The 27,501-nt window shown below is 42.9% G+C and overlaps 1 protein-coding gene across 6 annotated transcripts in view; it reads left to right on the forward strand.

Annotated features, from left to right (window-relative positions):
• Positions 1 to 27,501, forward strand: part of FARP2 (FERM, ARH/RhoGEF and pleckstrin domain protein 2) — a 75,489-nt gene that overhangs the window by 36,723 nt on the left and 11,265 nt on the right. For all 6 annotated transcript variants that reach the window (XM_027703759.1, XM_027703760.1, XM_027703758.1 and 3 more), the window contains 12 exons: positions 1,760 to 1,907; positions 2,730 to 2,819; positions 3,910 to 4,073; positions 4,218 to 4,286; positions 5,665 to 5,722; positions 6,393 to 6,633; positions 17,432 to 17,610; positions 22,567 to 22,656; positions 23,934 to 24,067; positions 24,892 to 24,973; positions 25,799 to 26,036; positions 26,867 to 26,997. In XM_027703759.1, the coding sequence (XP_027559560.1) occupies positions 1,760 to 1,907; positions 2,730 to 2,819; positions 3,910 to 4,073; positions 4,218 to 4,286; positions 5,665 to 5,722; positions 6,393 to 6,633; positions 17,432 to 17,610; positions 22,567 to 22,656; positions 23,934 to 24,067; positions 24,892 to 24,973; positions 25,799 to 26,036; positions 26,867 to 26,997 (1,624 nt within the window). The remainder of the gene's footprint in view (positions 1 to 1,759; positions 1,908 to 2,729; positions 2,820 to 3,909; positions 4,074 to 4,217; positions 4,287 to 5,664; positions 5,723 to 6,392; positions 6,634 to 17,431; positions 17,611 to 22,566; positions 22,657 to 23,933; positions 24,068 to 24,891; positions 24,974 to 25,798; positions 26,037 to 26,866; positions 26,998 to 27,501) is intronic.

Here is a 27,501-nt window from a genome sequence, read left to right on the forward strand (position 1 = left end):
TTATGTGACTGTGGCTGAAATAGCCTCACCACTCTGAGTGCCTCTGCAGGTTGTGTGCTGCTAGTGTTTCATAGAATCACAGACTGATTCGAGCTGGAAGAGACCTTAAAGATCATCTTGTTCCACCTCCTGCCATGGGCAGGGACACCTTCCACTAGCCCAGGTTGCTCCAAGCCCTGTCCAACCTGGCCTTGAACGATTCCAGGGATGGGGCAGCCACAGCTTCTCTGGGCAACCTGTGCCAGGGCCTCCCCACCCTCTGAGTAAAAAATTTCTGTTAACATCTACTCTAAATCTCTTCTCTTTTAGTATAAAACCGTTCCCCTTTGTGCTGTCACTATCTGCCCATACAAAAAGTCCCCCTCCCTCTTTTCTGTGAGCCCTCTTTAAGTACTGAAATGCTGCAGTGAGGTCTCCCCAGAACCTTCTCTTCTGGACACCCACAGCCTGTTTCCATAGCAGAGGGTCTTCTGCCCAGCCCTTGGAGCATCTCCTTGGCCTCCTCTGGTCTTGCTCCAGCAGCTCCACGTTCTACTGATGTTGGGGGCCCCAGAAGTCGACATAGCACTGCAGGTGGGGTTTCCATCAGGTTGGCACAGGAGAAGGGTCTCCTGCTTTACCTGGTTCTCCTGGACTGTATTTATACCTAAAGCTGGACAGTAAAGTTGTCTTGCAGGATGTGTAGTTTGGAGACCTCCCTGGGCAACAGGCTTGTGTTTGTGATAAGGACTTTTTTGCTTTGTGGTGTCACTGGGGCACCATCAGTAGCAACGGTTGGACTTGATCATCTTTGAGGTCTTTTCCAGACATAATGATTTTGTGATTCTATGATTCTAAGAACTCCTTCATTTTCATGGCAGCACATGTTCATGGAAAAAAACCCCCTGTCAGGACCCCTGAACTGATAGAGAGTGGTTTGACTTATGGGAAAAAATCTTGTACCAACTGAAAAATGGACTATAATACAATACACTCCCTGTCATGGAGAAAAACTGGGGGGAGTGAGGGGAAAAAAGGACTGTTTTCACGCAGGAGAACAAAATGTCTGTGACATCAGCTAACTTGAGGAGCATTCAGTGAGGGCTGAATCTTTGATGGGTGTGTGCCAGAGTCTTGAACAGTCTCTATGTTGCTGTTTTGGACGTTGCGTGCTCTCATAGAGCAGTTACTCCCTTTTGTGTACAGCTTCCCCCTGTTTTCAGTGTAATTTCGACAGCAGATGAGGTTTCATTTTAAAGATCCTTCTCTGGATTCCTTGGCATGGAGGTAATTATCCAGCTGAAGACTGGGGGAATCTGCTGTACCAGGTAGTAACAATTTTGTAGTCCCAAAACCTGACCTGAAATGGGTCATTCTGTTGCAATATTTGCTTTGTTTCTGTTGTACTGGCTATGCAGCTCTGCCAGCTCTTATCTGGTTAATGCTAATGTGTACACAAGCAAGCAGAAGAAAGAGCATAGTAGATTGAATTTGGATTTGTTCAACTTCATAGCTTCTAAAATGAAAAAGCTCTGAGCTAGTTAACATCTGTTTTAGCATCTGTCTTGGGATGCGTTTGAGGTTGGTCATCGGCTGTGTCATACAGAGTTCCTCTTACAGAACTTTCAGTGTAATACTTAACCTGGAGTGAAACTGCCCAAATAAATGAGACAGAAAATTCTGATTTAGTGCCAGAGTTCAGACTTAAGTGCATTAGCCGTGTTGGCAGTATTATAGAATCAGATTGCTCTTAAAACTTTATTTTTCTCCCTCTTTATAGGGGTCAAACTCCTGCTGAATCTGACTTTCAAGTGCTTGAAATTGCCCGGAAACTGGAGATGTATGGCATCAGATTCCACCTTGCCTCCGACCGTGAGGGCACCAAAATCAACCTGGCAGTTTCACACATGGGTGTGCTGGTGTTCCAGGTATGGCAGGGAGGGCGGAGTGTGTCTGTCTGTCCTTTAGCATGTCTTGGAGTAAGTCTCTCATTTTAATATCAGGTGCCTCTGATGACTTCAAAATTTAGCGCGTTTTATGGTCAAGGAGTGTCATTTAAGTCCCCAAAATATTGTTTGATGCAGTTTGTTCTTATTGGTGGAGAGCAGAGAGCATCAAAGCCGACAGTGGCAGTGAAGTAGAGGGGTTTTGTGTGAGAGTTAGATGTGTGATCAGGGGATATCATCAATTCAATTCATTTGGTGCAGCCCTGGGACAGGTTTGTCATCCCGGAATTTTAGTTTGGTTTCCCTTCTTTCAATGTTCCAGGGTATTTTTGCCAGGATACCATTGCTCTTAGTGCTTAGAAGTGCTGATTGATTGAAGTGATTGGACCAATTAGTATTACTGTGTTTGTTGTATTAAATAAGTGACTCAGTGCTCAGAGTCCTGTTTATGAATGCAGTTATATTGTTTTCCTCTCGCCAAAACACAGAGGCAGCTGATCTACTAAAATACTTCCCTCTGGGTGCTCATTTTCCATTTATTTTGTGTTTTACTTGTTCTTTGGTTACTGTGGGGCAGCTTTTTTTTGGAGGTGCATCATGCAGTCCTGCAATTCCTTGCAGACTCCTCGGTGACCTCTTTCTTGTTTAAGGGAATATTGTCACCAGAACTAAAAATATAGCAGAATGTACTGGGGTGGGGAAGGTGTCTACGTGCACATGTCTATATAACTGCAACAGAATTATGTTTGTTACTCTGCTCTTCTGAAACTTTTGCCAACTTTTAACTGTTCTCATTTAATTCAGGGTAACACAAAAATCAATACCTTCAACTGGTCCAAAGTCCGTAAACTGAGCTTCAAGAGGAAAAGATTCCTTATTAAGCTCCACCCAGAGGTCTGTGCAAGTTTTACTGTAATATAGACCGGTCAGTTGAAAAAAATACCTATGCTTCATTTTATTGTGAACATTTCTAGAGTTTGTGATTTTATAAAACAGCCTCAGCAGGCAGGCTTCTCTTCATCATTCAAGTATAAATCTTTCCTTTCTCACCTCATGACTGTCACCTTAGATCTTTAGGTTTTGTGTTTCAGCCTCAGCTTACCCTTGACATAGACATACACATGTATAAATGTAAGACAGAAAAAAATTACTAAACCCAAGTATTTGGTGCATCCTGTCTCTGTACTTCTACTCTGAAAAAGTTACATCTTGTTTCTTGATTCAAATGAGAATAACCTGTTACACCTCAGGAGGGAATAGGTGGCTGAGATTGTATTGTTGGAGCTTAATTTTAAAAGTAGTGTGATTACTCTTGCTTTATCTTTTCTATGCATCTGTATAGCAGAAGTGTTATTTTTCATGCTTGGCTGATTTACAGTGGATGTTTTTGATTGCAGATGTCATCAAAGTTGTTGTTGTTTCCACACTGCATGACTAGATTAATTTATATTAATTTATGATAAAAAAGGGGCAAAAAACGCCTTTGGACATAATATAATTACATGTATCAAGGACACCTGAAACAGGACACAGTGTCTGCCTGTCTAGTAATGACCCTCAGAAATTTCATGTGATAACTGTACTCTGACATATGCAGTATTTTCCAGTCTTGTCTAAATCTCAGGAAGTGAGAGAAGCATCAGAACTCCTGAGAAAGGAGAAGTATTTTAAAATTGCTGCTATTTCACTTACATATTTTAATTTCTTTGGAATTTCTAAAGGTGGGTTATATTGAGCATGTTTCTAAAGCCAAGTGCATTTTAAACAGTTTTACAGTTTCAAGGTAAGCAAATATATTTGAAAGCTATTAAATGATTTTTGACTGCCGTCAGAATCACTCCTATGCTTTAAGGCATATGAGAAGTGACTTAGCAAAATTCTGCATCTCACTGGAGTTCAGCCTTTTTGTTTGCACCCATTTGTTCTTTCCTTTACTCCTCATTGTCATTTTATTTGTTACTTAACTTCTGTGTTTTTTTCCCAGGGCCCGTATCAAGATACGTTGGAGTTTCTTTTGGGAAGTAGGGATGAGTGTAAAAACTTCTGGAAAATCTGTGTTGAGTATCACACGTTCTTTAGGCTATTTGATCAGCCAAAGCCAAAGGCTAAAGCAGTGTTCTTCACCAGAGGGTCATCGTTCAGATACAGGTAGGGAGAAACAGAACAGAGTCATTAAAGCTGAACTCATTATGTCTTAGAAAATGAGATCAAAAGGAAGAAGTATTCTGAAGTCATTCCATCTCTGATGCTCATCCCGTGTTTGATAACGTTTGTACTTTTGTGGGTTCACAGTGGACGAACACAGAAGCAACTAGTGGATTATATTAAGGACAGTGGGATGAAGAGAACCCCATATGAAAGGTAAGATCAAAGAGCTTTGTAAGGTGAAATGTAGCTGGCACTTTCACAGTGCCCTTATTGGCTAAATTTCAGTGTTTTAAATGCTGCTTGGAGGCATTCTCAGTTACTAAGGTTTCTCTCAAGGTAGCTGAGCTAAATGTAAAAAAATTATTCTTTTGGGATGATTTAAGAAGCTGAGGAAAGTTTCAGTATAATATATTGATGTCTGTGGACAATGTGTGGCTTAGCCATCTGAAAGTTCAGCATGTATTGAAGATTCCCTGACATTGGTGAGTCTGTGTGCCACTGTAGCTGTGCAAGCAGCCAGTGGCAGAGCTCATAATTGAACTTGGGATCTGCAAGTCTGAAACCATCGCCTTAAATACTCATTTGTTTCTAAAAATATAAATATATAAATTAAGAATGTGCATTTTTATTATAAAATTGTCATTTCCTTACTAGACACTGAAAGCTGTCCTGTCTGCATGTGGGAAACTCCTCCTAGTCTTTCATCCAAAAGAGTATAGGGACTTAATAGGAATTTTTAAACGTTTGCATTAATCTAGTATTAATAAATATTTTTTGTGTCTCAGACTCCAGCTGACCTCCTTTTCTATATGAAAAATTGATTTTCTAGTTAATTATTGACGTAGGATGAATCTAACCATGAGTGTAATGCAAGATACCACTTTCTGGGGTCTAACATACAGAATTTTATATGGTTGACTGAATTTGTAAAAATTTGTAAAATCATTGCATGTTAACTCGTTATGGTTCTGAAGCCATTTGTTTGTAGATGTTTATTCTGATGTCAAAAGAAATGGTAACAAGAGACTGACACCCACCTGCCAACAACTCCCTGAGTGTAGCCAAGTGGGGGTTGGTCTCTTCTCCCAGGTAACAAGTGACAGGACGAGAGGAAATGACCTCAAGTTGTGCCAGGGGAGGTTTAGGTTCGATATTAGGGAAAATTTCTTCACTGAACAAATGGTCAGGCACTGGCACAGGGTGCCCAGCGCAGTGGTGGAGTCACCATCCCTGGAGATGTTAAAAAAACCTGGAGATGGGACGCTTGGGAACACGACTGAGTGCTGGGCTTGGCAGTGCTGGGGGAACAGTTGAACTTGATGATCTTAGAGGTCTTTTCCAACCTGAATGATTCTGTGATTCTACGAATGATCTGGGTCTTGCTTCATTCTATTTTTTGTATGTTTCTTGCTCCTGCATCGTTTAATTTACAACTCTTTTGACCTTTTTAAATCTTGAACTAGTTTTTAACAAAACACGGTAAAATAGAGCTTGAGACGTGCCTGTTGGCTACTGGAATGGCAGTGGGTGACTGGGGAGGGGAGGAGGCTGGTTCATGTCTTGGATGCTCACAGACTGCTCTGTCCCACAGGAGGCACAGCAAGGTCAGAGCATCCACTCGCGCCTCCAACACAGATGTGCCAAAACAGGTCAGTTCTGCAGTGCTCTTGGTGTTGTGGTCAGGGGCATGGACAAACAGCTTTCTGAGGTGATGGTGAAGGAGTCACCATCCAGAATTGCTTTCACTGTTTGGTCTTCATCCCTGCTTCACAGTTCTTTTTGTGGGTGTTACTGGTTTGATAGTTGTAGCCAATGGAGTGTAAAGTGAGTAGTATTTTACTTTTCAAAGTTCAGCTGAACTGAGAAGGAAATGTCAGACTTTCTAGTATGTTATTACTTCAGAGGATTAGTTTGTCTCCAGGTGCTCTCTGGCAGTCTCGAGTTCATTGTGCCTTCTGCAGACCACAGCAAGAAACAAGCATTTCACCAAATGCACTTGTGTTACATGGGAGAGGTTAAGGAAGCATCACGGAATTTCACTGTCATTTGGTTATTTTTCCTTGTGGATGCTTGTTCAGCAGAGGCTGTAAAATACTTGGATTTAATTTTCCATCCAGTTACCAGAATTAAAGAAAACAGACCTTGTTCCTTACAGGGGCTGCTGGATCAGCTTCTGTGCAGTGTTTTGTTTGCTGTAACGTGAGCTCCTCTGAAGCACATATTCCTTCTGCATCTGTGTGTAACTGGATGTTGCATTTGTTTTTATGTATTACAAAAACCTTTTTATCTGTTGTGTTTCTGCTTTTTTTCCCCTCTTAGAGTGTCCCATTCACTGAAGGCTTGAGAACCCCAGGGTCTCCTGCCTCGACAGCTGCTCCCTTTTCCTCAGTTCGCTCCTCGGCCAGTCCTGCTCCTGTCCTGCCCATCTTTGCTGAATCCAGCCCTTCCTCCTTGGACCCCCGCGCGCCCTACACAAGGATTCCAGACAAAACCACTGCAGCACCAGCAGAAGAAGCGGGGAGGAATCTGCTGCAGCAACCCGGATCTCCCATGCTCCAAGGTGTTGGGTTTGGTAGTGTTGAAGGAAACTGTAACCTGTCTTGTCCTGTTGTTGAGAGTGATTGTGGTGTAGATGTAGACATAGAGAGGAGTAGTAAGGAGAGCAGGATTGCTGGTTGTAAAAATGACAATGATGAGGATGACTTTACCACAGGTGTATTCATTGCTGAAAAGGAGCAGCAGCACGGCAGCCGGGGTGCCCCTCTTTTCACACTGACAAATGCACAGTTACAGGTGTCAGAGGAGTTTATTGATGATGACCCAGCAGAAATGTCCTTTTTTGCTGGGGGCTCTGAGGCATTTTCCTATGTGTACAGTGGGTTAGAGTTAAAGGGTTCTGAGTTTTCTAAGTGTATGTCGGAGTCACTTCGTTTAACTACAGATGCCCTCCAGCAAAACACAGTCTCTGCTCAGTCGAGCCCTGACAGGTACTCCACCGAAGCTGTGGATATGAATATGGAAGAGGAGTTTGAATTTGAAGAAGGGAGTGATTTCAACGGCAACGAGAGGCCATCGGACACCTCAGAGCTGTTTGAGGTGAAGGCCCAAGCGAGCAGAATGCAAAGCCTCCTGAGCCCCTCTGAAACGAGTTCCCTCATCAACAACCGCTCTGAGAGCAGCTCCCTCAATAACTTGCCGCTGAATGGTACATCCTCCCTGCATGCCTATGGCTCTGCCAACCATTCCGAGGCCAGCTCCATGGTGAACTTCCCTGCCTACTCAGTGCGCTCCGAGTCCAGCTCAGCCTTCCAGTTCACGGACATTATTGACCAACTGGAGCAGCTGAGCTATCCCCCCACCACCACAGAAGACTCCAGCAGCACAGACACAGACTCCTGGGACTCCGGAACTGCTGCACCTCTGGATGTAAATCTTTTCTTTAGTAACCCTTTTGCTCAAGCCACTGGGGATAACTTCGGTTTTGACTTTCAGAACAATTTAAAAAATCTCACGCAAGAAGACTGGACAGAGAAGTCACACGTCAATCACGAGTCTTGATTTTTGTGATCGATCCCTCTGTGCTGTTCAGGCTTGGAAGTCAAAAGAGTGTGATCAGTTGCTTTAGGAAAGAAAACCCCAATCCAGTGGCTGGATTTTAAATCACATAACGTAGTTAATTTTTTTTTTTTTGTTAATTCATATACCTCTTCAGTCTCCCTCAAAGTATCCAGGCTGTGGTGCTGCGTTTCCATGCATCACACTGCATCAAGAACAAGTTATAATAGGCTACAATGTTGGAAAATACTGCATTTAGGAAAACCCACTGATTTCAAAGAACTTAAGTATCAACTGGCTCATGCAGACATCACAACTTACAGTATACTGAAGGATTTCTTTGGCTAAAAACATATCTGTAAGAGTCTGATGTATGCTGTTCCTGCAACACCTGCATAAAACAGTCACTTTTGCACATGCTTATTAACCAGCAGCTGCTTCCACTAAATTGCCCATTTTCCAGCACTGTAGCAAGGTCCTCATTTTGTTTTTGTTTCCACAATCAAAAAAAAAAGAACACTCTTCAAATCATCTCTGAAGGACAGTTTTAAAATATCAACCTATGCAACATGTCTGTGGTATGCTTCGAAGAATAAATAGCCTGTGTGGTAGTTGGGAAGAGGGAATGTGTACACAACCAAGCAGTCACCAAACTTCTTGTGAAGACAATCATATTTGCTGACTTGCAAGTGCCTTCAGCAGTCCAGCAGCAAACATTTTGCAGCAGTTTGGAGATACACAGAGACTATAAAAGCACTTAATCCCCATCGCATTTTGTCTCACCTTCTTTCTCGTTATTTAGTCACTCTGCATAAAAATACTTATAGGATACTTTTCTGAATTAATTTGTATCTGTGAAGGACAGCTGGGGTAAACCCGGTGATAGCTTTAACTTTTTCTTTAAGATATGGGCTGTATTCAGAAAAATATCATAAAATTTTCTGAGAAATGGAGTGGTTAGGAGGGGTGAATACTGGAGACAACAGTTAGAGCTTCAGGGCTTTTATAAATTCTTTTAGGCGGGTGACTTTGATGTGAAACTTGACCTATAGGTTTGAAAGGGTAGTTGAAAAGACAGTTACTGAACTGGTCACATGTAATTTAGCAACATTTATTGAGGTGAAACAGCAAAAGTTGTGAAATGTCCTTCCTAACTGCCATGGTTTGGGGTAGTGACATTACAGAATCACAAGTTGGAAAAGACCTCTGAGATCAGAGAGTCCAACCTGAGCTTCGGCTCGTAATAGCAGTTTTTAGAGTATTTTGCTTTTGTACAAGCAAGAATGTGAAATCCATTACACCTGACCCAAATCTTGTGCATCATCTCCTTCAGGCATTTGTTTTTGGGGTTCCCTTCTGCCCAGTTTTCAGTCCTTTGCAGAGAGAGTGCAGTACTAATACAGTCAACACCTCCAAAATAAGCAACTTAGTTACAATCATAACTTTATGCTCAATATTACTGATATCAGTTAAAGACCTTAATTGTTTGCTCAAACATTTAAAAAGTACTATTATTTCTCAAAATTCTGATAACTAAAACTTTAATAGAATTTTTCTCAACATGTGGCAGAGCACAAGGAGGTAAAACCTCCTTTAGTCACCTATTTCTTCCAACTTAGTTTTACCAAGATGTGATTATTCTGCACAGCACTTGCTTTTATCTCACTTGACTTACTGTGTTTGAGTGAAATCTCTGTTGTCCCACGAGAAACCTGTCTGCCTTGCCAGTGGTACAGAAAGCCAAAGCACTTTTAGAACAAAGTATTAGCTCAGACCTCCCAGAATGTACAGCAGTTTGCTCTTTTTGTCGTTTATCAGTGCTGTATGTTACTTATATTTCTCTCCTATTGAATGTGTGTTCTGGCTCTTTGTGTGACTTTATTCAGGCCTGTGGAGATGATGTCCTGCATGTGTGGTGTGACATTTCAAAATAGGACTTGGAGGAGGTCTGTAGTGGCGTCCAAAGCTGGTGCCTTTAAGTATGTTTTTAGGTGCTTTGTCTGATTTCCTCTCACAATGAACTAGTAAGGAAGAAAAAGAAACCAGAAAAGAAGACAGAATTCTGTCTTCAAACTCTCTAACAGGTGGCAGCATCAGGGACAAATATATAGATAAAGATATAGAGAAAGGCTGTTAGTTTCTTGGATCTTTTAAAAAAAGAATCAGGATTCAGCTATTACATATAACTTTGTCTGCCTCTGTTTCATGTCCTATGCCCCAATCACAAGCGTTCCCTCTAAATGTGTTAGAATTGCTTAATATGGGAATAAATCCAACTAAATTCTCTTGGTTTTCAAAAGATCTTAGGAGAAACTGCCTGTATTTTCAATGGACAGGCTTCCCAATTCTCTTTCTTGCATCACAGTTAGTTTGAAAAGGCATCTTCAATGTCTTTCTTCTTGTATTTTGCAATGGTGCAGATCTTTTATTGGCTGTTTCCAATCTCAGGGACTTTTTTTTTTAAAGAAAGTAATAAGGGTCTTAGTGTAGTGCCCCTTTTGTTTTCTAAAGGAATGGGAGTGACTAGAGTCTCAATCCTTTAGCTTAGGGCAGGCTATGTGGATCCACAGGTGAGGACAGAGGAAGGGGAGCTTTGACCCTGGTACAGATATTTTTAGATGAAGGTTTTAGTTAGAGTGAGAGTTCAGAGCTGCTCCTGTGCCCCTGCTAGTCCTATATGTGCTCTGGCTGACTGACAGCATAGAGCTGTCATGGTTTCCTGCTATGCTTCTCTTGGTTTCCAAAGCCATATGGCTTCTGAGGATATCTTTGCATACTGAGCTGTGTTTTTTTGTTCATGGTTTCCCAGACAGACACAAAAGAGTAGAAAATTTAGTTTGTGAGTAGAGTTTTTATTATAGCAAGAAAGCTGTGAGCAAAGGTTCTTCATCATTTCCTTCAGAGGGATAAGTTCAGAGTCACTTTCCAGTAGAGATGGAGAGAAAAACCAGCTGCCCTCAAGGGAATGGGATGGTTCCAGCTGTCGCAAGGAGCTTGAACACCATGTGTGGGTTATTTCAATGCAGTGGAGCCATGCCAGGCATCCTCTTCTCCACTGACTGTCTCCTGAGGTGGCAGGAGAAGGTGAGAGAAGGAATGGCTTTCCCTGCCCTGTCCACTTCATTTGTCTTTGAGTAGTGTGATGGAACTGGTGAGCTGCGAGGCAGTGTGGTGTGTCCCGAGTCCTGCCGATGCCCCTGGGCTTTTAACATTATTCCCTGTGGTTTGCTTGATTTTCTTTTCACAATGTTGATACCAAAAATTTAGTTCCTGGTGCTAATTTCTGTCTGTTTCCTGAACACACAAGTTTTCTTTTCACGAAGGTGAGTAGTGAACTGGCAGGTGTGGTGGCGTTGGTGCCAACCACCTCACCAAGAGCCTTGCAGACCCCTGAGCAGCGACCGCTGCTGCAAGAACCATGTGCGTGGAAAACAGGGGAGGTGACTTAGGAAAAAAATGAGAAGATCTTTGTCAAGTATTCCATGCAAGAAGAAAGCATTTGAGGAGCTGTGGTAGAGCAGATAAAGCCTAGGTGTAAACTTTGTGAGTCCAGGGCCCAGTGAGTGGTCGCCCCCCCGCCCCCGACCCCCACCTCTGCAGGTACGTTCTTCTTTCACGTTTGTTTTCTGACCCCCCCTGCAGGAGGCTGGGGGGGACATACACAGGTACGTACATTTCTAGTCAATGCACAGATTTTAGTGCTGTGTTTTTCCAGTAGGAGAACCACAGGGGTTTCCAGGTTTGTTCCCCTGCTCTGCACAGGGCACCCAGCAGCTGTTGCAGTGGTGGCTCAGCAAAAGGAGGGTACTGGAGCCATCGCTCCTACTCCACAGGGAGTTTTCCCGTGGAAGCAGGGCTGTTTTCCATCCTTCCACGTCTCTCTGTTCTGTTTTAGCAAGCACATGCAGCTGTAGGAAGCATGTTAATACCAGTGGCTTTTCCCAGTGAGTTAGGCTGCTGGGCTTAGCTCTGCAGTACTCAACTGCACATTGCAGTGTGACTAAAAGGCACCAAAATGCGTGTCTTGAGTGAGTAATTTAATCTGCACCTGTACTCCTCTGTGTGTATACTCACAACGTTTCTATGCTTAAATACATTTACTGAATGTAAAGCACTACATCAGAGCATTTTTGATTGTCGTCTGTGCAGTTAGTGAAACTTAATTTGCACAAAACATGGGTCATGGAATATTCTCTGACCTATCCATCATCTGGTTAAGCTTTGGTAAAATTACTAACCTGTGTTATCCATTGTGTGTAGACTTTGTAATTTTTAAGTACTCATTCATTAGTAAAGTAATACATGCTATATATTCCCAGGACTTGCCGTATTTTATCTTAGGATGGAATAGGGCAATATATTGATCTACTCTCACCTTTCACTTTATTTTCCAGTGAATTTCAGAGTTGCTGGATAATCTGGATAATACCAAGTATTGCTCTCCTTTTTCCTGTGTTTATTTGTGTTGTGGTCATAGGTGATTTTGTTTAAAGGATTTTTGTTTTATTTTGTTGGTGGCTTGGTTATGGTTTGGTGTTGGGTTGTTTTTGTTGGGGTTTTTTTTTGGTGGTGGTAGTTTTTGTTTAGTTGCAAGTCTTGGTAAGGGTAAGATTTTGCAAAGACACTAATAAAAGTTATTATAATTTTATGCTTTTTGGTGCAAACCTGTCGATAAGTCATTCCCATTATTGTCATTTTGCAAAATGTTCTAAGCCATAGTTACTCAGTACTGATGGAATGAATGAGTATAATCACAGTTCTCAGTGTAGTCCTTTAGCTGTCATTGCCTGTCATTTTCAGGAGCTCTTACACCTCACTGGTCACAAATGCAGTGTGTATATGTATGGCTCTACATATACATTCGCTGTATGAAGATGGGGAGAATTTACAGTTTCAAACGCATCATAAAATCCACTTAATTTATTACCTGCTCATGGACTCTCATAGGATTAGTCCAGCAGGTGAGCTGGAGCTTTGGAGGTTCAAATTTGGAGCGTGGTTAATTGAACCTGGTCTGTGGGAAGGTGTTGCTGTACGTTTTCCAAAGTCACAATATTCCGCTGTTGCTCGAAACACAAAATTCCCATTTGTTCCATACAGGGGTACGTGTGCCTTGGTTAGAGGGACTCCTCAGTTCCATAGGTGCTACTCTTACCAGGAAAGGATTACATTAAAACAAAGAGAGCTGGAATTTCTTAACTGATCTCTTGAACTTTATCTTTTATACGGTAAATGTTTATTGAATTATATGTTGGGGTTCTTTGTGTCTGTTCAGATTGCCAATTATGAAACTACAGATTTGTACTAATTCGTAATTTTAATTGTTTATGCAATAAAACAAGGAAAACTTTGATATAAATGACAACATGGGCTTTTTAGCTTTATTTTCGTTACCCTTGCCTTTGAAATAGAATAAATATTTGTTCTCCTAGCCAAGGCATCTTAGAGTTCTCTTTCCAGCTTTCTCCAGACAGTTTTCTCCCCATACCCCTTCACTGAAAGTAGAGCACAGCTGGGGCAAACACTAGTGTGTGAGTTTCAAATTCCTGGTTTGTGCAGACCTTTTGCTTGGCATACAAATGGGACTAGAAGTTCAGATTTCTTTGTAGGAATTACCTTTATTGTGGAGACCTTTTCTTTTAAACTGAGTATGTCCCTCGAACTCTCTCCTGTATATCTGTTTTTATTGGAAGTTTGTCCTTTATTGCAAACATAGCATGTGGAGGCAATTGCATGTTTTCTAGGTGGAAAGTTCCTCCTGCAGGAGTCCGTGACCAATGTTTAGGTAAATTCTCTTTTCCTGCAAACGAGGGGGGAAAGGTGGCAAAAGAAGGGCGATTGTTTCAGATCCTGGGTGTGACCATAAAACTGGGACCAACCTTCGGACTCTACAACGGTGCCACGTGTAGATGTGGCTTCACAGGTACATACAGTTGCACTGGGGCTCGTGCCAAGTGCTATAAACCTGCTTTAACATTTAATGTGATCTGTACCTGTAAGAAAGAGATCTTTGAATTTAAGGTCTCTTAAGTAGGTTTTTAGGCTCTTAGATAATTTTCAAGATTCTCTCTCTCTCTCCCAACTATCCCTCATCTTTTTAAAGGAAAGATTTGCAGGGGGGAAATCTATTAGTTGTGATATTTTGAAATAAGGAAAATAGGGTGTTTTCCAGGATTTTGCTTGTAGTACATCAGCTTGCTAATGATTTCACTCTGGAAATAATCCTTTGATCTGTGCATGCAGTGGGTTCAGCAGGGCATTGGGCAGAAGAGGGGCTCTGAGTGGGCTCCCATCATCTTCTAGTCAGCCTCTGCAGGGTGTTAGCCTAAAAACAATCTCATCTGTTTGAAGTAGTAGTAATAACCATGATATAATAATGAAGTTGTTTTCCGTGAAATGCAAGAGGCACTCCATTTGATAAGGAGCCATTGGTGACATTTGACCCTCACGTAGCTTTTGTCCATCCCATAATGCTCTGTATTACTGGGATACTGTTGTTGTTGTCTGTCTTTGAATTATTTTAAGCACCCAGGCGTAAAGCTTATAGAACCTATGCTTACATTTTATTTTGGCCAGCCTGTGCATTCAAATCTGGCTTTCTGCATAGGGATTGAATTTAGATTGAAGAATGGAAATACCCTCTGAAAAAATAACTGGGAAGTGATGGCAAAGCTTATTATCATTCCGCTTGTTACCTCAGTGGAAACCAAATGGAGCCTGCTTCTACATAACCAATATTACCAAGTAGCTGTGGAAGATAAAGCCAGCATCCTCACCCAAGTCTGTAGCTGTGCTCATGCAAACTACAGTGCTTTTCCAATGCTTTATTGATTGGTTTTTATTTTTTATTTCAATTACATGCACGTTGGTCTTTTTACGAAACTGGGTTTGTTTGCTTAAGGATATGTGTTTCTAACTACATAGTGAAACTAAGAAGTATTAGTATTCCTAAAGATCTTTGAGTATGAATATTACACCGAGCTGATGCATTTTTGGATGTTGCCTTAAGTGCATTTGTATGTGATGTGGAAGCAGAAGTTTGTTGTGTGTGGAATGCAGCTCTGTCTGAGGGTCTGGGCTGCAGCGTTGAATCCCCACATTGTCACATGGAAGCCCTGACTCCTGCTTGCAGCACTTACAAACATCAATTTGAGGTGTTTGTGTGACTTACTCGTAGAAAACAAATTTCTACTTCATGCAGAACATTGAAACATGGAAACATTCCTCTGAAAGAATAATCCCTTTTCATGTATCTGGAGGATGCTGCCTGCGGGGAAGGGAAGACCTCAGAGCACCAGGGTTTGATGTCAGAGGGAATCATTCACGTGTTTTGATCTTTGCATCAATATTTCTACCTAATTAGGAGTTTTCTACATTGAACAACTGTTGAAACGGCTTCTCCCTTTACCATCCTTCCCCTGGAGAGTAAGGAATTGCTGTACATCCTATCTGCTTGCCTGAAGTCCCTCTGTGCTGCTCTGGTGAAGACGACTTGGATTATGAGAATGAAAATTACGGTCCTCACCTGTAATGTCATCTGCCAAGACACACCATCAAACTGAGCATTTATCAAACATTTAATTAAACAAATGTTAGCCAAAAAGCTAACCCAAGCTGCTCTGTGACATTTTTATAGTCTTTTCTAGAAAAGGCAAATTTTGGAAGTGACAGGACAAGAGGGAACAGCCTTAAGCTGAAGGAGGGTAGTTTCAGATGGGATATTAGGAGTAAATTCTTCCACATGAGGGTGGTGAGGCCCTGGCACAAGTTGCCCAGAGAAGCTGTGGCTGCCCCATCCCTGGAAGTGTCCAAGGCCAGGTTGGACGGGCCTTGGAGCAACCTGGGCTAGTGGAAGGTGTCCCTGCCCATGGCAGGGGATGGAACTGGATGATCTTTAAGGTCCGTTCCAACTCAAACCATTCTGGGATTCTGTGAATGTGTCTCTCATTTCCATCAGTCACTCTGGCTTCAGGCAGTGGGGTTCTTTCTTTTGGATGCAGTATTTGAAATCAGTTTACCAGCCAGCTTACCAACCTGTCTGAAATAGGCAAGCAGTGGAGTTTAGAGCAAGTTACATCCCATTTCCTCCTCCTGTATCTGAGCTTTTGGACTGTCTGGAAACAATTCAAGTTACAGATTCTGGAATTCGTTGCTACTTCATGTTAAATTCCAAGAACTTAAAGAAGCTCCTCTCCCCTGCAAGCTCATTTGTTTGGAAGCTGTTGTTTCAGCTTTCCTGGCATGTAAAAGCAAACTTTGAAGAAACTCCTGTTTCTGGATAGGTAAAACAAATGCCAGGCAGTGTTGCTTTCCAGGGGTGATATTAAAAGCAGTGGGAATGGAGAAAATGCTCAGGCAGAAGCAAAAATCTGCTCCAGAATTAGTGCTGGACTAGTGTATGAATGGTTAACTCCGCAGCCTGGATGATCTGAATCTCTTCCAGGTGACCGAGTGCAGCACTGTTTAGCTTCCTGCGTTTGTCCATGTGGAATTACAGGCTGGGGCTGCCTCGCCCTGGGTGTGCTTCCCGAGCCTGAGCAGCTGGGAATCGAAAGCTCTCAACTCCTTCTCCAGCACCCGTGCCTCGTGACTGTGTCAGGAAATACTGTATATATCCGTGGGGACTGATTTCTTTTTTTTAAAGCCTTTTGTGATGATTTCTAAGTAGTCTGGGAAATGATGGGTTGGCAGTTTAGGGTTGGCTCTTGATTTCCCTGTTTGCCTTTGGGCAGGTGGTATAGCACTTGTGACTTGACAAATCCTGCTGGGGAGGCTTGGGAGCATGGCTGGGTGTTTGAGCTGGAGATACTGAAATGTTGGTACCTGTTTAGTTGCCTCACCTGAGGAAACTCATCTGTTTATCACAGAGAAGATCAGAAAAAATAACATGTGAGGTTAGGAGGAATTCTGTGTGTGTAGTGTAATTGGAGTGTCTGTCGCCTTTGTTTGGTCCCAGAAAGTTGATCTTGGTCATTTTCCCTGTGAACCCCCAAGGGGGGTCTGCATGCTGAAAAGAGGAAGCTTAAATTCACTGTGATGGTGCCTTATGTGTCAGAAATCTCTAAAGGGTCCACAAATGAAATAATAATAATATTTTTTAAAAAGACAATTAATAATCTAAAGCAAAGCAGTACCTGTTGCTCCTGTTTGTAGCAGGTTTAGCTGTGGATTGTGTCCATCCAGTTAATACTCAGTGCTGCAAAATTAATTTTCTTGAGATTATTCTATTCAGATATTAGAAGAGCTAGGAATGAACTCTCTTGCATGCTCCCTCTCTGTATAGCAAGAGGTTTTCCTCTTCCATTGGACCAATTTTGGAGATTCCCTGATTTCTGAATGTATTTTTAACATACTTTGTCATCTGAAGTGGTGAGTTGTGGAATGATTTGTGCTAGCTTTTCCCTGGGTTGAAAAGTAACTCTTGTCTTGAGAAGGAAAAATAAAAGCTGTGTTCTTGTCCCTGCAGTATAACCCTGTGTTGTGAACCGTGTTGCTACTCAACAGCACTTTTTCCTTGACACTAAGCAATTTATCCTTCCCTTAACTGCAGTTGTAGCAGTGTCTGTCCTTACTGCGCTGCCATGTAACCCGTGGGATTCAGGGAACACTTCCTTTGCTTTGAGATATACACTGAAGTCTTTGGATCTATATGCCTTTTTGCTCTTTTTCTTTTGCCTTTTTTAAAATAATATGAGATGGCAATTCTGGTTTGCTGTAACAGTGAGTAATCACCTTAGTTGCTCTATCTTTGAAATAATTTTCTCTCCTTTTCCACTCCATTTTCTTGTTCTCTTCCCACCCAGGCCTCCCCGTGGACCATCCCGAGCTCTCCTCCCTTGTGCTGAAGAGTCCCCTGGGCTTGACCCCGGCCTTTCAGGTGAACTTGAACGCAGCTGCCCAGGGCTCATCCCCTCTGCTGAGTCCTGTCCTCAGCGACGCTGGTGGGGCCAGGATAGAAGAGGATGATGAAATGAAACGGAAGGTAAGATCATGATGTAGCTGGGAAGTGATGGTGTCAGGTGAGGAGCTGTGCTGGGCACTGATGGTGTCAGGTGAGGAGCTGTGATTGCTGGGCACTGAATGCTGATTGTGTCTTATTTTGTGGTTGAACAGATGGGTTTGGTGACTGTGTTAAAAACTCCACTGCTGAAGGTTTGGTCGGATGTCTCTCACAGTTGTGGCAGGAGTCCCCACTGCCCTCCTGGCATCTTCTTGTGTCTTCCTGGCATTGCCACTGGGACCCTCTCCCTCTCTTTTAGCAGGGACAGTGTGGCAGGGAACTGTGCTCAAAATCCACCTTTTGTACCCCAGAATGGAAATGAGTTCAGGTTGGACATTAGGGAAAGGTTCTTCACCCAGAGGGTGGTTGGTCCCTGGAGCAGGTTGCCCAGGGAAGTAGTCATGGCACCAAGCCTGCCTGAAATCAAGGAGCATCTGGACGATGCTCTTAGTCATACGGTTTATTTTCAGGTGGATCCTCAAGGAGCAGGGAGTTGGACACAATGTTCCTTAGGGAGCCTTATTTGTTAATGTGTAAGGTGTGTCCTTCCTAGGTTCCTTCCTTCCCATGCAGTCTTGTCATGGCCTCAATGGTCCATCTCACCATATGTCAGTCCTCCAGGCTGTACTTCCTGATCATAGCAGGACCTTTAGAGGCATCCTGAGGTGTGGCTCTTCAGCTGTGAAGGACCTGAGCTCAGCCTCAGCTGTCACAACAAGCAGGCTGTCACAGCAGTGAATTCTCTCACACCCAGTCTGCCATGGGCTTGGTCGGCAGGGCTGGCTGTGTTGTTGAAGCTCTCCTCTCCATGGCTGACCCTTCTGTCTGGAAAGAGGTGGACAGTGCTCTGGCTTTGTGGAAGTTTGAGGCTTACTTTCTGGAAAGAAGGAAGCAAAAGTGCTCCTGACTTTTGCAGGTTCAGTGAGTCTCAAAGCAGGAACAACTTTGGGTCTTCAGAACATGCTTATGTCTAGGTACTGCTCTATGCCTGGGCTGCTTTCCTTTCTGCCCACCTGTAAGCACTGGTTGCTTTATCTGAGGACTCCCCCACATGATGTGGGGTTTTCCTCACCCCCATGTAGAGCTCAGGATTTGCTGTGTTTCCTCCAGTAGGATAGAGAAGTCTGCCTAACAGTAGAGTTCCATGACCATTTTGCTGGAAACCTCTTTGCTCCCCTTGCCTTGCTGGCTAGCAGGGAGGTTTGTTGACTCTTTTGTACTTGAAAAGAATCCAGGACCTTCCATTACAGTGCAAGGAAGGCTCCACTGTCCAGACTCAGTTCTGTATGGAATCAGTGGCCACGCTGGGATCTACAGTTTTCCGTGCAGCCTCAGAGAAGAAACCACCTTGTGTGCTCTTTGCTCCTGCTCTTCTGCTTGCCCCATCCAGCGTCCTGGTTGTCCTGCCTCTGTCAGGAGCAGGATCCTCAGGCAAGAAGGTCACGGGCCCCTACTCTATGGTGTCTTCACCATATCCTTGAGCACTTCCAGGCACTCCTTTCCTGGAGACCCCAGATAACTGACTCAGATTGTGTGATGCTGTTGAGAAACACCTGTGGTGTGGATGTGGTGTGAGTAAGTGTTTGCCAGAGAGAGGAAGGTTTAACCCGTAACTGGGAGCTGAACTGGAGAAAACTCACCCAGCTGGCAGCTTCCCTGTCTCATTTAGACTTTTTGAGGTGGAGTTTACAGTTTTGGCAGGTCGCTCTACCTTTACTTTCCATAGTTATTTAAAATATACTTCCTCTCATTTATCCTTGTAGCCTGGAAATAATGAGCAGTGAACACATTAGCTGCCTAAAGGGCTGAACCCAACCCTTTCTGCCTCTTTTTGCAAAGTCTGGTGTTTTGGCAGCTGATGTTCTCATTCAGGCTGAAACTAATTTATAAAAGTGAGGCTCCTAGGGAACTTTTTTTATTGTATTGATCTTAAGCTGGATCAACTCCTGAGCCTTCCAAGGCTTCAATGTCCATTCAGAGACATTATTTGAAGTGAAACAGACCCAGGTGGAAACAAATTGTTTAAATTGAACTAAGCTAAATTCCACAGGAGTTTTAGAGCTTTATTGTACAAGAAAAATGTAATCTTACAATATTTCTCTGAATAGAGCTCTGATTTGAAGGTGATGCTGCTGTAATTCCACCTAGTTAATCAGGGGGTGTGTTCTGCAAACTCTCCAGCTCTTGCCATGTGTACTCTCTGCTCTGTGCTGCCATGATGCTGCTGTACTGAAACATTGAGAAAAATGAGGTTTTTTCTTACATTTTAAATCACTGTGGTTTTCTTTCATCTTACTGGTAGATTTCTTCACATTCCTTTTCTAATGGAGGTTGATTGTAACAACCCACTTGAAAAGGACGTGGAAACTGAGCTTTTTTTGGGAGTTCCCCCCACCTAGAGTTATTTTTAACACTGCTGAAGCCTGTTCTTTGAAGTGAAAAGTTAAACATTTTTGTGTGCATGGAATTATTATTTATTTATTTGTTTGTTTGTTTGTTTATTTCCAGACTTGTTAGTTTTGTGACATTGTCATCGAGGTACAAGGCAGGCAGGAAAGGCTTTCTTAGTCTTGTAATCCTTTTATTTTGGCCTTTATAAGTTCACAGTAGAGCTCTTCACTCCCCACAAGCTTTTAACTCCCCACTCCTTGCTGCATATGGTGAGTCTTTGAAGGTTTTCAGGTTAGACTGTGTGTACATGGTATGGTGAAACACTAGTTTTTCCAAGTGGGGGTATTTGCCTTGATGCCTGCTATGGTTGTAGAAACATTTTCTTTGGACTCTGGAAGGAGACTGCCTTCTCAGAGAGTTTTTGTGTTTGTTTTTTTGAGGCATGAGCTGATTTTCTTTCCTCTTGCAGTGCCTGACCAGTACTGAAGGTGTTTGGCAGGGCCCCTGTGCACTGTGACAGCCACTCCACTTCTCGGTGCTTCTGGTGCAGGTTCTGCCCAGAAGCTGCTGCCAGCACTCAGCACAGGGGAGGCACTTAGGACTGGTACAAGACAGAAAAAAAGCAAATTAACGGCACTAAATTTCAGCAGGGAGCAATTTGGAAAGAGCTGGAGCTTCTGAGAGTAAATAATGATGCATTGGGATGAGGGAGATGGGAAGAGAAGAAGCCTGGGAAAAGAAAAGGTGGAGAATGAAGTGAAAACCTGTAGAAATGCTCAAAGGTGATGAAAAAGGTGATCCATGCAGGCTATGAGAAGTGCCATGGTGTGTTTTTAGTTTTTAAAAAAGTTCCCCCTTGTTTCCTGTCACAACCTGCCCATGTAAAAAGTCACAGTCCCACGTTTTCATATGCCTTCGTGCTCTGTAAGCGTGTAAGCACTTCCTCTGTAAGGAAATGCTCTAGGATCCTGTACAGAGTCCAGGAGGAGGTGTACACAGAGCTGTGTTACACTGAAACATACCTGCTACTCTCCTGTCATGTAAGAAACTGCTGAAGCTCTAAACGAAATGAAAAAACCACATCATCTTGAGCTCCAGGGAGGCCATAAAAATGATGTTTTTTCTTTTGAGAAGAGGCTGTTTGAGAAGGATGCCCACTGAGCTTCAACAGCATATGACACTACAGTCAGGTAAATAGCCCAAGAACAAAAAAGCCATATCTGAAGCCAAGATTAGGTAGGACTTTGCCTGACACTGTGGACCTGAGACAGGTAGGTTAAAGATGAGAGAATGGCTATGGAATGAGTAGAAGTACGTTGAAGTTTGTCCTCTGGTTCCTCCAGGGTGGGGGCTGATGTGTGGGACTACAGTAACTAGCGTAAAATAACCTGAAAAGAGGCTAGACAGTGTCTCAAACTGAATTATTTGGGGACACATACCTCCAGGAATTCTGTGTGGTTAAGGCTGACCCAATAGAGAGGTTACCAGGAGAACATCTCCTCCATGGGCAACATTGAGCTGGAGGATTAGGAAGCTCAGTAGATGTGCTGACAGCACTGGAGGCATCTCAAAGCAGCTCTAAAAAGAGAATTTTTAATTAACTCGGTACATACAAGGAAACAGAAGAAATAATTTTCAAGGCTGTGTTGCTCTCAGTAAGGGCAGACATGGAGGAGACCAAATTTTAACATAACTCAATGGGTTTGCTGTGACTGATTTTGACCAGGCATAGGTTTGGCACAAAACTGTGCCACAGCATAGTGAGCTAAGGAGACAAAACAGTATCTGAGCTTGAAATGGGATTAGGTCTTTAATATTATGTGATTTTTAGTAATATATGTTTTCAGGTTAACTCTGATTTTGGGTCGTTGCAGCTGCAGAACTGCAGTATCACCATTTCATTCTTTTATGCTTCCATGCCCATTCTGTCTTCTCTGTAAATAGCAGCCCTGGAGCAACCATACAGTCAACAACTGCTGCCCTTTGATTTTGGTGTTTTCTTAGCTAATTAATATGATCTTCAAAGGACTTGAGTAAAAGCTGCAAGTGGAAATAGAATAGTTTTGGAAAAGGACTGTGTTGCAAATCTGCTGTGCTGTGTTTGGTTAGAGAAGTGTTTAAAACCTAGGAACCTTGGAATAACTGTTTCCATATTTTTGTAAATTCTCCCTTGATTTGAAATGGAAGTTCATATAATGGAAATGTTCAAGGCTGGGTTGGATGGGGCTTGGAGCAAGTGGTCTAATGGAAGGTGTCCCTGCCCATGGCAGGGGGTGGAATGAAATGGGTTTTAAGGTCCCTCCCAACCCAAACCATCTTGTGATTCTCTGACAATTGACAGAGAACCTTATTTTTTAATAATCTTGAAATATAAAAAATGCTGTGAAGTCATTGTTTGGGAATGTGATACCGAATACAGAGATGCCCTGTTAGTAATGGGCTGCTCCATTTGCACACAACAAGAGGGATGTAAGGTTTGAGCTCATGCTCAGTAATAACTGGAGCATGTGTATTTTACTGTTTGTTGATGGCTGTGTGTCCTTCCAGCGCTACCCCACCGACAAGGCGTACTTCATAGCAAAGGAGATTCTTGCCACAGAACGGACCTATTTAAAGGACCTGGAAGTTATCACAGTGGTAAGGGGGTTTGACTTTCTTTAATTTTTTTTAGCTTTTCTTGGCACATTCGTGCCCAATTGTTAGTTTGGAAAAACTTGGAGTTTAATAATATAATAATAATAATAAAATAATATAATATATTATATTATTTATTATGTAGCATAATTCATTAGCCAAGTAGCTGTCCCCTTTCTTGTTCCACAGCTCCTCCTGTGGGAGAGTAGATACCTTCTCTGGACTTCTGTCCTTAGCTCCAGCAGCTCCATCCTGTGCCATCCTGATAACTTAGACAAACTTTTGCTCTGAAGGCTGTGAACAGAGAGAGCCTAAAAGTGTTTTGCATTCAGTTTCAGTGATAACTGCCAGCTCTGCTTGTAACCTGACCATCAGTTCAGCGGTTTTCCTTGGGAAGCTTTTGTCCTTGTGCCTTTGGATCTGAGAGCAGATGGCAGTTGCAAAGGGCATCAAGGACCCATGGGAGTTTGAGGAGTTTTGTCTTGTTTTCTTGTTTCTTTTTCTTCCACTTTCTTTTACCCAGACTAGACAAGTGAGTCCTGGTTTGGAGGACAGCGTGAGTTTCCAGCTTTGTTTCTGAAAGAGCTTTTTGTTCGTGAATTCCCATGTTTGAGCACTGTGACTGTTGCATTTCTATAAGCTGTTGTTTTAATTTCATCAAAGAAAAGCTCCAGTCCCTTAATGCCATGCATCTTCAGTTGAGATGTTCTCTGCATCTTCAGCGAGCACCATCTCACTCCAATTCCTCCTACAGGCTTCCCAGCACTTCTCCTAAAAGATGGGGGAACACCTGGCACCTCAGAGGATTTTTGTAATATCCCCGTCCCTGCCAGAAGGCGGGGAACCGAAAGCGATAAAGTGCAGAGTGTGACCTGCAACGAGATGTCTCCAACTGCTGAGTAACTTGCACAGGGCTCCAAGGTGTTTGAGAGCAGTTGTGTCTGCATGGAAGTGACAGCAGTGGTGTGACAGCAGCTGGGGCAGCCACTGGGTAACTGACCGTCACTCAGCTGTCACCAACCATCCCATCATCGCATTCAGAAACACGCTCATGCCCAGAGCCAACCATAAATGTCTCATCTTCCTAATGTTTGGCAAGGAAAAAAATCCCATCTTTTCATTTCTCACAAATTACGTCTTCCCTAAATATTTCTCCTTCCCTCCTGCTGTTTCCCTGTGCATACTTTGTCCTCCCCCATCGCTGCAGGAGCAGGAATTTCTGTTCTAATGACGAACTCCTGAAATAGAGAAATTGATGGGAATTTCTGATTTTCTGGCAGTGGTTCCGCAGCGCGGTCATCAAGGAAAATGCCATGCCAGAGGGCCTGATGACACTGCTCTTCTCCAACATAGACCCCATCTATGAGTTCCATCGAGGCTTTCTGAAAGAGATTGAACAAAGGCTGTCACTCTGGTAAGCGAACGGGGGGACCTTTTTCTACATCCTCATGTGAAAACCAGACTTAAACGCTCTTTGACCTGGTATTTCTGCATCAATACAATCAAGGAGAAGTATTTACTAAATTATAGTTATAAAAAAAGTACTAAATGCATTGTGCAAAGCCCATTTTTCAAGCTCTGCCTTGTGTATAATATCCTGTAGTCGTGTGAATTGTGCATCAGACCAAGGGTTTTGTAAAAGGAAAGACCCTTAAGATTGTCAAGTCCAATAGTTAATATAACCTGGTAGTGTCTCTCAAGCCTTAGAAAAGAGAAGGAACACAAGGTCAAAAAGATAATCTGTGGGTTTTTTCCACATCTTCCAGTTAATGAAACTCCAGCTGAAAATCTAGGAAACATTTTTTGTAATTAAGATGAGAGTTCAGTTCTTGCAGCGCCATTTATTTCACAGAGCATGTTTTTAGTCTCTTAAACTTTGCATTACTTTCTCCTGACTTGACATATTATATATTATAATATAATTACCATTCAAAAGGGGTATGAACAAAAATAAATTCAGGTGTGATCATGTTATGACATCTGTTCAGAGGTCTGAGAGGTTAAACTCCTGAATAGACTTTCACACAAACTCATTTCTAGTCCTTTCTCAGTTTTCTAAGCATAGCTTTGTGTTTGTTATTTCATACAGCTTCCATATTTAATGTACCAATCTGAACAGTGAAATGGGAATCTCAAGTGGCTAAAGATTATGTCTTGAATTAGATGGAGGGAAGAAATAGAAATTTCTTGATCTCCCATTTGCATTACCTTCTTGCTTCCTCCTTGTGTGTGTTCCAGGGAAGGCAGAACCAATGCTCACGTGAAAGGAGATTACCAACGCATTGGAGATGTCATGCTCAGGAATATGCGCATCCTAAAGGTAAATACAGGATTCAAGAAATGAAATTTTGGGATTATTGAGTCCTTGTTTTGTCAAGGATCACTTAAATCACAGAATGGTTTAGTTTGGAACGGACCTTAAAGCTCATCCAGTCTCACCCCTTGCCATGGGCAGGGACACCTTCCACTAGCCCAGGTTGCTCCAAGCTCTGTCCGACCCTGGCCTTGGACACTTGCAGGGATGGGGCAGCTTCTCTGGGCAACCTGTGCCAGGGCCTCACCACCCTCACAGGGAAGAAATTCTTCCCTAAATCCAATCTAACCCTGCTCTGTTTCAGTCAGCATTGAAGTAACTTGCAAACAATTCTTGTTGATAGCAATTTAAAAAGAAAACAAAGTAATCACATGAAGGCTTTGTATCACTGTTTTGTATTTAGCCACTTACATTTACCTTGAGAAAAGGTGTTTGTCTGTTGCTTATTCAGCAGAAAAGGAAGAAAAATTGTTTCTTTAGCTCCCCTATTGAGACCCCGGTTCATAAGGTTATTTAATTCAAAAGTATATGTATTTTTTAAAGACAGAACTTCTGAAATGAAGTCACCTTTATTTGGTGCAGAGTGCCTCTCTGGAACAGTTACACTTGTGCTGTAGTAGTGGGGTAATTATTCCATTAAAACCAGTGGCTTGAATGGGAGTGCGGGAGTGCGGGACTGCTATTTCGACTACCAGCATTTGGTATTCTCAGCAGGCACAGGCTGTGCCATACAGACCTATTTTGATCCTGACTGGGAGCTGTCTGCCACTTTCTTGAATAATGGAAGACTGTTTTCCTTTGGTCTGAGTAATTCTTTGTCCGATTCCACAGGAGTTCACCAGTTACCTGCAGAAGCATGACGAGGTCCTGACAGAACTGGAGAAAGCAACCAAGCGCCTCAAGAAGCTGGAGATGGTTTATAAGGAGTTTGAGCTGCAGAAGGTTTGCTACCTGCCCCTCAACACCTTTCTGCTCAAACCCATCCAGAGACTGATGCACTACAAGCTGATTCTGGGTAGACTGTGCAAGCACTACACGGCGGAGCACCGGGACTTCGCCGACTGCCGGAGTGAGTGAACCCCCAGCTCTGTGCCTGCTGGCAGACACCCCTTCCGTGGACATCCAAAATTTTGCCTGTACCCTGGGAGACAAGAATTGTAGAATCATAGAATCATGGAATGGTTTGGGTTGGAAGGGACATTAAAGCTCATCTCATTGCACTCTGCTGCCATGGGCGGGGGCACCTCCCACTAGACCAGGGTGTGTCCTGTCCAACCTGGCCTTGAACACTTATGTTCAATTATGTCCACAAATTCAATGTAAACGCTTTTTGTCTGGCATTCCAGGAAGTGGTTTTCTCTTGGTAATCTTAACGGATCCCAAGGTCTCAACCAAAGCTGAAAATTAGTCGTTTTCTTGTCTCCCTTTTTAGCAGGGAGAAAAGCAGTTTTTTAGGAACTTTGTCATTTAGAAGCAAAAATGTGACAAAAAAATGCTTGTTTTGTAGTATCAAAAATGTACATATTAAATTCTATTCATGACAAAGTAATCTTTGGCAGAAATAGTTGGCTTTAATTTTTTACTTTACTTTTGGCTACATGGTAAATACTTTTTTATATGAGGAATATCTGAGATACACAATGAACTCCAGAAGCATAGGAAGTGCTATGAAGTTGCTCGTTAGTCTCTACTTACCCGCTGGGTAGCTCTAAAATATGCTTTAAGAAGTTGGCAGTTGGACTGGGTGATCATTGTAGGTCCCTTCCAACTAAACTATTCTGTTCCAAAGCTATGAATTTCAGATATGAATTTCAGATTCAGTTTTCCAGGGGTAGGTGAAATGGGTGGCCTGGGTTTCTCTGCTCTGCTCCCATCCCCTCGGTGCTGTTTTCCGTACAGACGCGCTGAAGGAAGTCACAGAGATGACATCGCAGCTGCAGAACAGCCTTATCCGCCTGGAAAATTTCCAGAAGCTGACAGAGCTGCAGCATGACCTGATTGGGATAGACAATCTCACAGCACCTGGCAGGGTAGGTGCCTCTGCTTCATTTTTAGAGCCTTTATTGTTTTTATTGCCAAGGAAGTGCTTTTGAACCATGGATCTGCCATTGCTGCCCCTCTGATTTATGGGATGAGTGTAAGGTCTTTGTGTAACTGTCTCATAGTGAATCCCATGGATGATGGGACCATCAGCTTGGTGATGTCCTGAGGAATAGACCAAAAATGCTTCTCCTGAGACTCTGGCTGCAGTTCTGTGTTTCCAGTACAGACACTGGTTACACTGGGGTACGGTGCTCTCTGTTTCAGCGGGAACTGCTGTGTCGCACTGGATAGGAAATCCACTCCCAACTCTGCTGGTGCAGCCTGTGGGAACGTAGGGATGGTTGAGCCATGGCACTGGACTAAACTGGTGTCTCTGTTTTACAGGAATTCGTGTAGCTCCTGCCTGGTTTTTTGTTTCTTTGTTTTTGATAGATGTATTGGGCATAAGTACAGGAGCATCGCATGTGCTTTGGGGATGCTATGGCAGTCAC

This window comes from Neopelma chrysocephalum, unplaced genomic scaffold (assembly GCF_003984885.1).
Source record: "Neopelma chrysocephalum unplaced genomic scaffold, ASM398488v2 Primary Assembly neopelma1_252, whole genome shotgun sequence".
Lineage (NCBI taxonomy): Eukaryota > Metazoa > Chordata > Aves > Passeriformes > Pipridae > Neopelma > Neopelma chrysocephalum.